This window comes from Rhyacophila brunnea, unplaced genomic scaffold, assembly GCF_057557595.1.
Source record: "Rhyacophila brunnea isolate RB1 unplaced genomic scaffold, BYU_Rbru_1.0 scaffold_22, whole genome shotgun sequence".
Taxonomy (NCBI): domain Eukaryota; kingdom Metazoa; phylum Arthropoda; class Insecta; order Trichoptera; family Rhyacophilidae; genus Rhyacophila; species Rhyacophila brunnea.
Genome location: NW_028232882.1, coordinates 19,724,444 through 19,735,689, shown reverse-complemented (window position 1 = coordinate 19,735,689; position 11,246 = coordinate 19,724,444). Strand labels below are relative to the sequence as shown.

The 11,246-nt window shown below is 32.0% G+C and overlaps 1 protein-coding gene across 1 annotated transcript; it reads right to left on the bottom strand.

Moving 5' to 3' along the window:
- Positions 1-2,653: 2,653 nt before the first annotated feature.
- hoka (membrane protein hoka) lies at positions 2,654-10,303 on the bottom strand. Its single transcript, XM_085949537.1, has 3 exons — positions 10,128-10,303; positions 5,203-5,286; positions 2,654-3,892 (listed from the first exon to the last, which is right to left on the bottom strand). Exons 1-3 carry the CDS (start codon positions 10,171-10,173, stop codon positions 3,732-3,734), a joined length of 291 nt encoding a protein of 96 aa, XP_085805663.1. The 5' UTR covers positions 10,174-10,303; the 3' UTR covers positions 2,654-3,731.
- Between the last annotated feature and the right edge of the window lie 943 nt (positions 10,304-11,246).

Below are 11,246 nucleotides of genomic sequence, written 5' to 3'. Positions count from 1 at the left end.
CGAGTGCCACGTAATGTATTGATCTTCCGTTGGTCATAAAATTCAAAATAACGTTGATAGTGTCGCTTTTAAAGCGATTCAAATGTCCCCGTTGCTTTAGCTAAACTTTCAAAATGTACACTACATTATTCGTGATTACACACTACTTAAAATAACATGTAATATTAAGCTAAATGCTCGTAAGTTGATAATATTAACACGATTCTCACAAACCTACCCGTTGTGAAGAGAATGCTTGCCGCAAAAATATCTTATTAAAGGCGGTAACTTAAAACAAATGGAATATTTATTTTCATGAATGAAAAAGCCTATTTCTACTTTCATTGTGTTCCATTTTAGCTGGTATATTGTAAGACCTTCAATGATCGTTTGTCAGTATATAATTTTACAGCACTGCTGCTTGGTCTAATTAAATTATTAAAAATGTGGGTTCCACTGAGGTGATTTCTTGAAGTGATATCCACTGAAATTTTACATTCTTTTGTTTATTGTCTTATCACTGTAGTTTCGTGACGAAGTGATATCATTCCCATATAAATCACCCAGCATGTCTGGTGCATAATTATCTCCATTTTCATCGAATCGATGCAAACATTTTTTTTACTGGATTAGCTTAATATTATTGCAATTTTAATGATGCATTCTTATTCTTCCATATTTTGCTTCTTAAAACATTGCAAGCTTTTGTATTGAAAGAAAAATTGAACGAGTCTACGGTCACTGTGTTATAATTTAATATTAATTGTCAAATTTTTAGTTTATAGTATGTAAGTTACTGATTTTAAAATAAAAATCTTTATTCTACAATACATTGTAATATTTATTTATTTTCCTGGGACCTTTACAGGTCGACTTGATATGTCAGCCACAGAACGAGTTTTTGTTTTTGTGGTCAGTCTGACTGCGTTTTGTGGCTGGCATGTCTGTCGATCTTGTGTCTTTACGCAATCTTAATAAAATACTGTTCAAACCAGAGCTGGAGATGAAACCGAAATCGAACCTCGAAACTTGAAGAACTCTTTCAACATAAAGTTGAGTAACAAAAATCGAAATGTCTTGAAGAAATTTTGAAATTGAAGTAAAGTATCCTTTAGCTAATAAGTAAGTATGGGAAGGTTGATATATTATCGATTCTTTGAAGAACCAGAACCTGGGTTGCAATTTTTCATTTCTTCACATAAACGTACTTATGTAAACGAGAACTAATTAAAAATAAACAATATTTTGTAGTAATTCCTATTTTTTACAAAAAACCGTGACTTGACAGTCAATACCAAAAAAAGTAAACTAAAATATTAAAAAAACCCTCTGGAGAATTATGAAGCTATGAAAAATGATAAAAGCGGAAAAATTGTCAAATTAATATAATAGAATCTATCATTAACTGCAATCCTGTGAGAGTCGTCCTTATTCAGGCGTTGGTGAGTTGCTAGGGTAAATTACCCCATGGCTAAAAATGGTACATTGAATCTCGGAGCAAACCAGATTTGTCATTTTTGTCCAGGCCTTGAAATTGATCATGCGATAGCAATAAAAATGCTGCTACTGTTTTTCCACACGTGAATACAGAAATTGATTGAGCCATGAAGACAGCTTATACTGACAGACTCAAATATTAAAAAGCTCCAATTTCAATGCCCTTGAATAAAATATTAACATATTGATCGCCAACTAGTTTTACATAAAATAGTTAAAAAATGATTATTTGTTTCTAGGGTATTATTTGATAGGCTGTGAAAGAATATGTTTTTTTTTCATTTTGATGATTTTTTTACGTAAATATTGGTTTTTATGATGTGCCGGCCTCAGGTGTCCGTCGCGGCGCCAACAAGTTAATTTATTATATTGCGCCGGGCCGGCCATTTCGCCGGTCACCTGTCCATATGTGTTGACGAGAGCATGGTGCCATTTCGAGGTCGAATTATATTTAGATAGTATAATAAACAGAAAAGGCACAAATACGGAATAAAAGTTTTCAAATTGGGTAGTATAATACCTGGATACACATAAACTGGAAATATTCGTATAAATACATTATAATCATTTTTGTAATTCTATTTTTTTATTATTTACATAATTTTTATAACTTACATTTTTATAATCTATTTAATTTTTATTTATATATCAATAAAAACACATTTACAATTTAAAAGGAAAACTTTTTTTTTCAATATGTACACTCTTTACATTAGTGAGCCTACTTTCGTTACTTTGAAGGAATATTCTCAGGCCAAGCTGCATTAACATATAGAAGAGCCATGCCGGGCACCTCATATAGGATAATACTCGGCGCGCGTGCCCGCCGGCGCTGAAAATCAACTCAAACGTAGGTCTTCCTTGCCGGTCACCGTTGACCCCCACGGCCCCCATCTCTCTCATGGCGATCAACGTGTTAAATAACATTAATTCTCCAAAACTTGATGTGAAAATGTTTTTCATGAAATTTTTTTTTCATCTAAGTTAATTTTTCATTGTATGTTCCTGTAAAAAGTTCCCTTACCGTTGTCCTAACTTAAGCGAATGGTGGTGTGCGTGTTTGTTTTTAAAAGGATGTTGGGAAATCTCGTGAGGTAGAGATCGCAGAGCATGTGGCAGATGATTGGTTTATTTGTCGAGACCATTGCAAGTTGTAGAAAATGAAAATCATTGTTTATAAATGTATATAGTATATTTTATTTATTCAAAACTGTGCCATTTTTGGGATTAACAAAACCTCTCTCCATTGCACATGATCATAATAAACCACACTTGGCCATCACTGTGTGTTTGGCCATCCTATATAAACTCAACCTCATTACAAAGTTCATTCTCAAATGGGAGAATGAATTGAGTACCTGAGAATATATTGGAAGTATATAATGCAAATGTCTAGGAATAATATCGTCGTTCTATCCAACAGTAACAACCGTCTAATTTTAATTTTAACCTTTCCTATACGATCCTTAAAAATTCCATCTGTTCCGGTGATGACACCTTCAGTTACCGTACGAGATTGACAATATTGCTGTAGATAAGAGAGAAATGTAGTAGAAAAGTATTTACTGGATAATGACATTGATTTAATGATTACATTATTTTTATTTAGATGAAATTAGTGTATTTTGTGGTGATTCTAGGAATAACTAAAATATTAAAATGACGGATTGGATGAAATATTTGTAATAAAAAAGGTTGCGTCACATGAAGTAACCAAAAACAATACAAAATTAAACAAAATGATAATAATTCCTGGTTTTAGTTTAATTATGAGGTTCGTAAATTTTTTTGTGGAGTAAATTTTAGATTATGATTTAGAAGGTTTTTGCGGAATGATTTTTGAAAAGATTAGACATGGTGTGGTTATGGGTAAAGGATCTTACACCATTACAGATATTCGATAATACAAGCGTATTCAATGAATATCAATTTTTTTTTCAAAATGGGATTTATCAGTTTTACAAGATAGACCGACGATATATAAAATTGATATATATATTTAATGAAGATATAAAATTCCGTTAAAATAGAGGACAAATTAATTGGAGGGAGAATTTTTTTTATTAAAAGCAAGGTAATTTTATGATTATATATATTTGTTTTACCTTGCTTTCAATGGAATTACAAACTGTCATAGTCACTAACTTTTATGTTAATTATAAAGGCACAATGCATTCTGTGCAACATTGACTTAATATAAATAGTAGGTACAAAGTGATTAATTAAAAATTGACATAATTGTATTCCACTGATTTTTAAACATCATTTTGCATAGCGGGCTGGTATGTTATGGGGACTCGATCATCATCCTTTGATAGGACTATTCTTCTCATCACTCCATAGATGACAGCTCCGGCAATTAGCATTCCTATGCCGACCAACACTGTGACTACCCATGCAGGTACGCTGTTACCACCTTGAAAAGAAACGTATATTTAAATTTATATTTCTTTAGGGACATGGCTCAATCTAAACAAAGGGCTTGACCTAAGGCATGAACGAATCGAACCATAAGTGCGAGTGAGTAAGCCATTCGGCACGCTTATAATATATCCGCACTATGCGTTAGAGTAAGATAGAATTTCTACGGCTGAATGAATTATTTTTTCAAAATGTCATCGGTAAAAATAGATTAGACTGATTACATTCATTTAAAAACTGCGAGCTCAAAATACGTCCACGGTGGCCGTGCGGCTTAAGCGTTGGACTATCACGCCGTGGGTCCCAGGTTCGAATCCTGGGTCTGGCAAGTACACATATTGTTTTTCAATTTGTGTGTGAGTCAGGGTATGGACCTAATAGGTTGAGCAAGTGGCTGACATCCATTTCTCGTAAAAAACAAAATCTGTTAATATAAACCTCTACTCTGTGGAGGCCCATATGATCCTATTAAAATCGGACACGGTCGAAAAAAAAAAAAAAAAAACTGCGAGCTCAAAATTTTTTTTTTGTGTTAAATATAAAGTTAGTGGCAATTATTGTTAGTTATTTTAGTAGGACATATTGTTAACTAAGATGTGCTTAAATTTGATAGTTGTACTGAGAAGCAACACCATGGTATAACGTTCCATAGTTAAGTTGATAATAATAAAATCGAGGTTCTACTGTGTTATACTCAAGAAACACGGCTTCATTTTTCCGATAACTTGGCGCTCTCTGTATATCATTACTCTGAGGCTTGACTATAATAACAAGGAGACTCATAAAATTAGATGACATTTTTGGTGTGGTTGATTTGACCAGTACAAAATGATATTTTGTAAGTTGGCTGTTTGAAATGTAAACATGGCGGTTTGTTCATGGCCGCCATCTTTGTGTTGACTTTTCGGTACAAATGTGACATATTTGTGATTATTCATCTAAATATCTGATCTGCAAATATCTACAAATTTTCTATATGCAACAATTTTATATAAGCCATTTGACGATTCATCTTTCAGGATCGCCTTTTCACTCATAATTCTGTGTATCATAATTATAGCAATAGATGTTTGGGTCTTGTTTTAGTAATAAATAGATATGTATGGCGATTTGAGAACTGCAACTAATTCATTGTTAAAATCATATGTCATATAATTAATTCAGCAAATTGTGATTGGATAAATTTATCTAACTGGTTTTAGTTAAAGTGGCTTGTTTATATTGTGTTAAGATGTTTTCATTCAGCAGTGAATTAATCCATGCTGATGAATGTCTCTCCACCAAGAGTTGTCAGAGTTTACTTACGGTAATAGTTCCTTGTCAGTGCTTTGCGCCCTCGTAAGATTTTTCGTCTCGCTTCTGTTTCTTGGACTAACACACTCACGAGTACTGAAAGAAAAAAAACAATAATTAGAATAGGTTCTAGAATACCTAGAATTAGAAATTAATATATTACCATAAAACATTAACAACTTGTTTGCAAAGCTACTAGGAACACATTACCATCATGGTGAAAGTTGGTCAATAAAGAATAAATTAGAATTTAATATGGACAAATGTTTTTGTATTACTTTTTCTAGGTCAAGAACCCCGATTATATATAATTATATTATGTCAAAAAGTTCATTAAAGCGTCAATCGGAGGCGAAAGATCTTGGGATAATTTTTGATTCTTCATTATTTTTTTTATATTGCCGATTTTTTAAAACAGTTTTATTTGTCTCCTGGACAATATGGTTTTGTAGTCATGGCAGGTATTGTAGAATTAACGACGATATTTAAAAAAAATGTATTAGGCTCTCATAAGACCCCTGCAGGCAGATTGTTTTTGAAAAAATGGAAATGCCTTCTAGAATTCTCACCTATTTTACTAAGCTTAAAATAATATAAATAGTGCATATTTAAAAAAAGTGTATCAGGCTCTCATAGACCCCTGTAGGTAGATTATTTATGAAAAAATGGCAATGCCTTCTAGAATTCTCACCTATTTTACTAAGCTTAAAATAATATAGATATTGCATATTAAAAAAAATGTATCAGGCTCTTATAGACCCCTGCAGGTAGATTGTTTATGAAAAAATGGCAATGCCTTCTAGAATTCTTACCTATTTTACTAAGTTTAAGGGCCCACATGCTCAGCGTATGTCAAAATGGAGCTTTTATGGTATTTTCAGAGCATAACCCTGGACATTCCTTAAACGTTGTAGATAATCTATTTATATAATTTTGAAGTCTTATTATCCTTTATATTTATTTTAAACATTTGATGACTGCATAAAGTATTTTTATTACATAAATTGTATTCTTTTACCTCTCGATCTAATGTTTTAGAATATAGTAATTTTTCAGTGGTGTTAAGATTTTTTAGATTTATTAATTTTTAAACGCATTTACAAAACCATTAGTAAAATTAATGTTAATATTATATAGTGACGTATTTACGATAAAAAATTATATTTTATAATCTTTGTGATCCCAAATTTGACAACAATTAGGCATTTTATTATTCAAAAAATGGGCACGATTAACACATTTGAAGATAATTCTAAAGATACTGATTATAAGCTATGTCTTTGACCATTCAAATGTAATAAACATCCTACGAATAATGATTGCTTTATAATAATTATTGACCTAAGAATAAGGTAGTATTTTTTTGAAATACGCCATTTCTATTGGCATTCCCCAGTGGTTAAGCTACAACATACGGCCGTAGCTATAAATTGACAAACAATAAATGAAGTATGGAGTAAGATCATGGTAACGCGCGTGTTTGAACATGTACCGTTTTTTAAAAAATATTTTTTTTTCGGTTAGGTACAGTCAACAGTCACCGGGACGGGACAGTGGAAAGATATGAGGTTCGAGTCCCTCTTGGTCTAACCTATTTTTCTAATATCTATGTTCGTAATTTAATATTTCTAAGTGTATATTCAGTATTCAAAAAGATGCTTTAGTTAAATATGGGAGAATTGATCAACTTGCAATATTTGTGGGAGATTATAACAATTTCTCATATTGAAAATAAAATAATCGTAACATTGACTCTTGACATGGGTAAGGAGCAGTGTATTTCCTCCCCACAGCCAGTCTCTGATACGAAATATGGAAAGCCCTCGACAAACTCCACACCATGGTAGAGTGCACTCGAGGTAATATGGTGATGTGGGGGATCTTTGATAAGCCGCGAGTATGACCTCCATAAAGAATGATGAAGAATATCATAGATTTGACTAGGCAACTTTGGTCTATTTTGATGTCACTGCTTTTCCATATTTTATTGTAGCTTTTCATTACTCTCCTTGCGATCTGTGATTAATCTTTTTGCATCCTCCGATGTGTGTAATGCAAAAGCCAACATAAACAAAATCTTCAACCATTATAGGTTATAATACCAGCACTTGAAATGGATAAGTTAACAAACTGAAGCGCTCGACAATTTTCTAAAGATCGTACATAACATGGTTATCAAATTTTATGTATTTTATAAAAATAAATGTGATTTTTGAAGTTATACTTCTTTAGGCACGTTTGGGAAAACAGATCAGAGTGTATTTTTGGCGTGTGACAAAGTTGCGCGTGCAAATATAACGCATTATTTTGGCATGGGACGGAAGTTTTCCCCGCCGATGCGACATAATTAATTTTGATCATCTGTCTGTTATCTATGATCTATCTCTTTGTCTTAATGTTATTTTATATCCAGTACCATATGCAACTCAATATCTATAAAAAAAATGTTCTATCACGTGTCAAGTTGGTGGTGTGGTATGATATATGTGAGTTGACCTTAGTATGGTTCAGATACATTTTGATAGATTTTACTAATTGACATTATTCATTTTTTGTTCAAAATATGCCGGATGGGGAGCATCAGTCTGATAACATTTTGAATACCAAGTAAAACGACATTACACTTATAGCCCGTTTACACATGCATGGATTTAATACTGACAGTACCTATATACTACCACGGACATAATAAGAAAATACAAGTGTAAACATATTGTATTAATGTGCAAGTTGCAAGACTACATGCATGGATCAAAAAAGTTCAGCGACTTCTGAATTTTCACTCGATAGTTGAAACTTGCACAATATCTGCACATGCGCAGTAGGAATATAGTGGCGAACCTGACGGAAAAAATTCAAACTACACCGCACAGAGCATTTTACATTACCGATTTTCACAATCTGTCCATACCTGTCAAATAGTACCACACAATGACAACAATGCGTCTCAATTATTATGCTTGAATAATGATAAAGTTAACAGTTATTATGTAACGCGATAGTTTAATTTACACACTTTTGGTGCAAGTAAATCCATGCACGTGTACAGGCGCTATTACTGTAAGCTTACTGTGAGTTCACTTGACGTGATCGTAATGTGTTTCTGGCATAAGTATCCTAGGTACCCAACAAAGAATTGTTTTTCACAAAATATGACATAGTTAGAGCGATGCCGAGTGAGAGAAAACGATGCAATAGACTTCATGTAAGAGCAGTTGTAAATAATAATACTAACAATAATTTATATATATGAGGCGTCTAATTCCAAAAAGCGATAAGTTTTCACATTTGGTCAAAATCGAGAAAAAAATCCGCACGTATTCTTTGTATAATTTTACACAATATTTGTTGGTCTATAAATTCCAAAACACGACATAACCCTACGAAAAAAAATATATTAAGTCTCGATTTATTACAAAAAGCGCCAAGTCCGTTTTTCATAGTATTTAAAGTTTGGTTGATTTCGCGCGTTTTTAAGTCAACCAATAAGGGAACGTTCAATATTGAAAGGGGCGTCTCCCATGCTGTAGCATCTGGTAAACTCATGACAGTGCGAAAGTCTTAACACCACTGCACAGTTATGTACCGAAATATGACTATATTCTAAAACATTAGAGCGAGAGCTTTAAAAGAATACTATTTTATGTAACAAAAATACTTTATGCAGTCATCAAATGTTTAAAATATCTATAAAGGATAATAAGGCTTCAAAAATATATAAATAGATTATCTACAACGTTTAAGGAGTGTCCAGGATCATGGTTTGAAAATACGATAAAAACTCAATTTCGACCTACGACGAGCACGTGGGCCGTTAAAAATAATGACAAAATTTTAGCTAATTATTACCACTTGTCTAAAAGAGAAATACATTCTTTGTGCTCGATTCGGTAGCGCAGTTGTACGTAAAAGGACATTTCAAATAATTATGCAAGCAAATTTAAAATATTTTATGTACATAGGTACCAATACAATGCATGTACTAATTAAAGAGTTTTAATTAGAATAAATATATTATACAGTAGACTCCCGATTATTCGGGATAATGGTGGGGAGCGGCGGCACAGTTAAACGAAAAACATGGATAATCCGAACTACGCGTTTGTCTTTTTATAATACTACATATAATACATTTCTAAAGCAGTGAATTATTTTACCATGTTTAATGCTCATTATTTATTAAGAAAAATATGTGATTTTGGTTTGTTTGCAGGAATCTTTTTAATATCAGTCAAAAAAATAAATTCATGCACGGATAATCTGCAAACCGTATATTCCGCACACGGATAAACAGGAGTTTATTGTATAGGTAGGTATTAAATAAACAAAAATTTGTCGATTCATCGAGGATTCAGAAAAAGTAGCTTTCGTTTAAATTAATTTATGTCATAACAAAGATAACCTCAAGCCAGCGGTTAAAATTGCAGAAATTTAATGATTTAGGTACATAGTACAGACCCATTATCTTATTTTTGGTTTTACTAATTAATGAGGCCTATAATATTTCATGCATCTACATAATATTTACAAATACCGATAAGTCCCCAACACCCTACCCTTTTTGTGTTTCAAACATAAAAGATTGATTTTAATGTCAGTCTCTTTTCTTTATTGTATATAAATTGTATTTTTAGATTAGAATAGTAAGCCCACTTTATTATCTGACGAATCCTTTATTTCAATACGTTCAGCCAAACAACATTTTAAATATTAGAATATATCTGTCATTTTTATTAAGCAATTTCTGCATGACGTTAAAATTTTAAACAATATTATTTTCAGATGCATTTGGAAGTTATAGATTATAATTATATTGAAATTTATATTGTGTGAAATTACACATAAATTATGTGTATATTTATTGTTTGATCTTTCTCATATGTGGACTTATGGATTGTTGAAAATAGACACCTTATTTATAAAATATTTCAACTTACCCAAGATCACTGCGAGATAAAAGAACAGGGATTTGCTGGACTTCATTTTAACTTTGTTATTGAATTGCTTTCAAAGAATGTTTCTACTATATGATCAAACCTATAGTTTGGTACAATATTGCGTTGTACAGGATAAGAGAGGCACACCTTGCAGTGACTGTTCAGTTAGTCTGAAATCATGTTGACACACTGATAACAAAGATAAGATAAGTATTTTTTATTACAGAAACTCATTATCTATTTTATTTGGAAATATGACACATAGTAGGTATGTTAATGCAAATAGAGAAGATAACAAAGAGTCCTGATGGATACCAGAAGCGCGTTTACGCGCTCTACAAATCCATGCATACAAGGCTGGCCATAGAAAATGAGCGTGTATACACGCTGTATTTTACACTCACTACACTAGCCCAAGTCTGTTGTTTTAAATAAATTAATATATTGTACACAATATACTGCCATCTCTTGTAATAATAGTGACATTCTTAACTGATATAGAAGTCTTTATGATATACTTTTAATACATTGCTAAATAATGATGCTTCTAACGTTTTATTTATCATTCGTGGCCCGCCGGGTTCTACCTCCCGGAATTTAAACCTCAATTGTTTTTACCAATAAATGATAAACCAAATAGTTTGTATTACAATAAACTCCCGATTATCCGTGCATCCAATCCGTGGGTCCAATGTGTACACATAACGCTTAATTATTCCACGATATAATTCTTATTATTATTCAACGCCTCATCTGGAGCGAACCCTTTTTTGAGTTGCTCTGCTCCAGCTCCGCTCTGGGTAAAAAGTTTTTGTATATATACAGTATTATATGTATACAAATATTAAAAAAAAAAAAAAAATAGTAGTTTTAAAATAATCGTCATTTTCATTATTAATTCTATTAAGGCGAAGTCTTCACTGAACCTTTTTTAAAGAGGCACCTAGCGGAAAAATACGAATCTTGCAATTTGAGACATTTTTTTGATAATTTACAATTTCAACTGTATTAATGAATAAATATGTATCTGAAAACATTAAAAATAAAAATATTTTTTATTTTAAGTCAAAGACAAACTTACAATTGTAAAAAATGTAATAAAATGTGAATTTGTTCTAT

What these genes read in the sequence shown, in the direction of transcription:
- hoka (XM_085949537.1), bottom strand. Translation starts at nt 10,173, where the DNA reads ATGAAGTCCAGCAAATCCCTGTTCTTTTATCTCGCAGTGATCTTGG. An exon ending in TTATCTCGCAGTGATCTTGG is followed by an intron (nt 5,287 to 10,127) that starts GTAAGTTGAAAT and finishes TTTTTCTTTCAG; the next exon opens with TACTCGTGAGTGTGTTAGTC. An exon ending in ACTGACAAGGAACTATTACC is followed by an intron (nt 3,893 to 5,202) that starts GTAAGTAAACTC and finishes TTTCTTTTCAAG; the next exon opens with GTGGTAACAGCGTACCTGCA.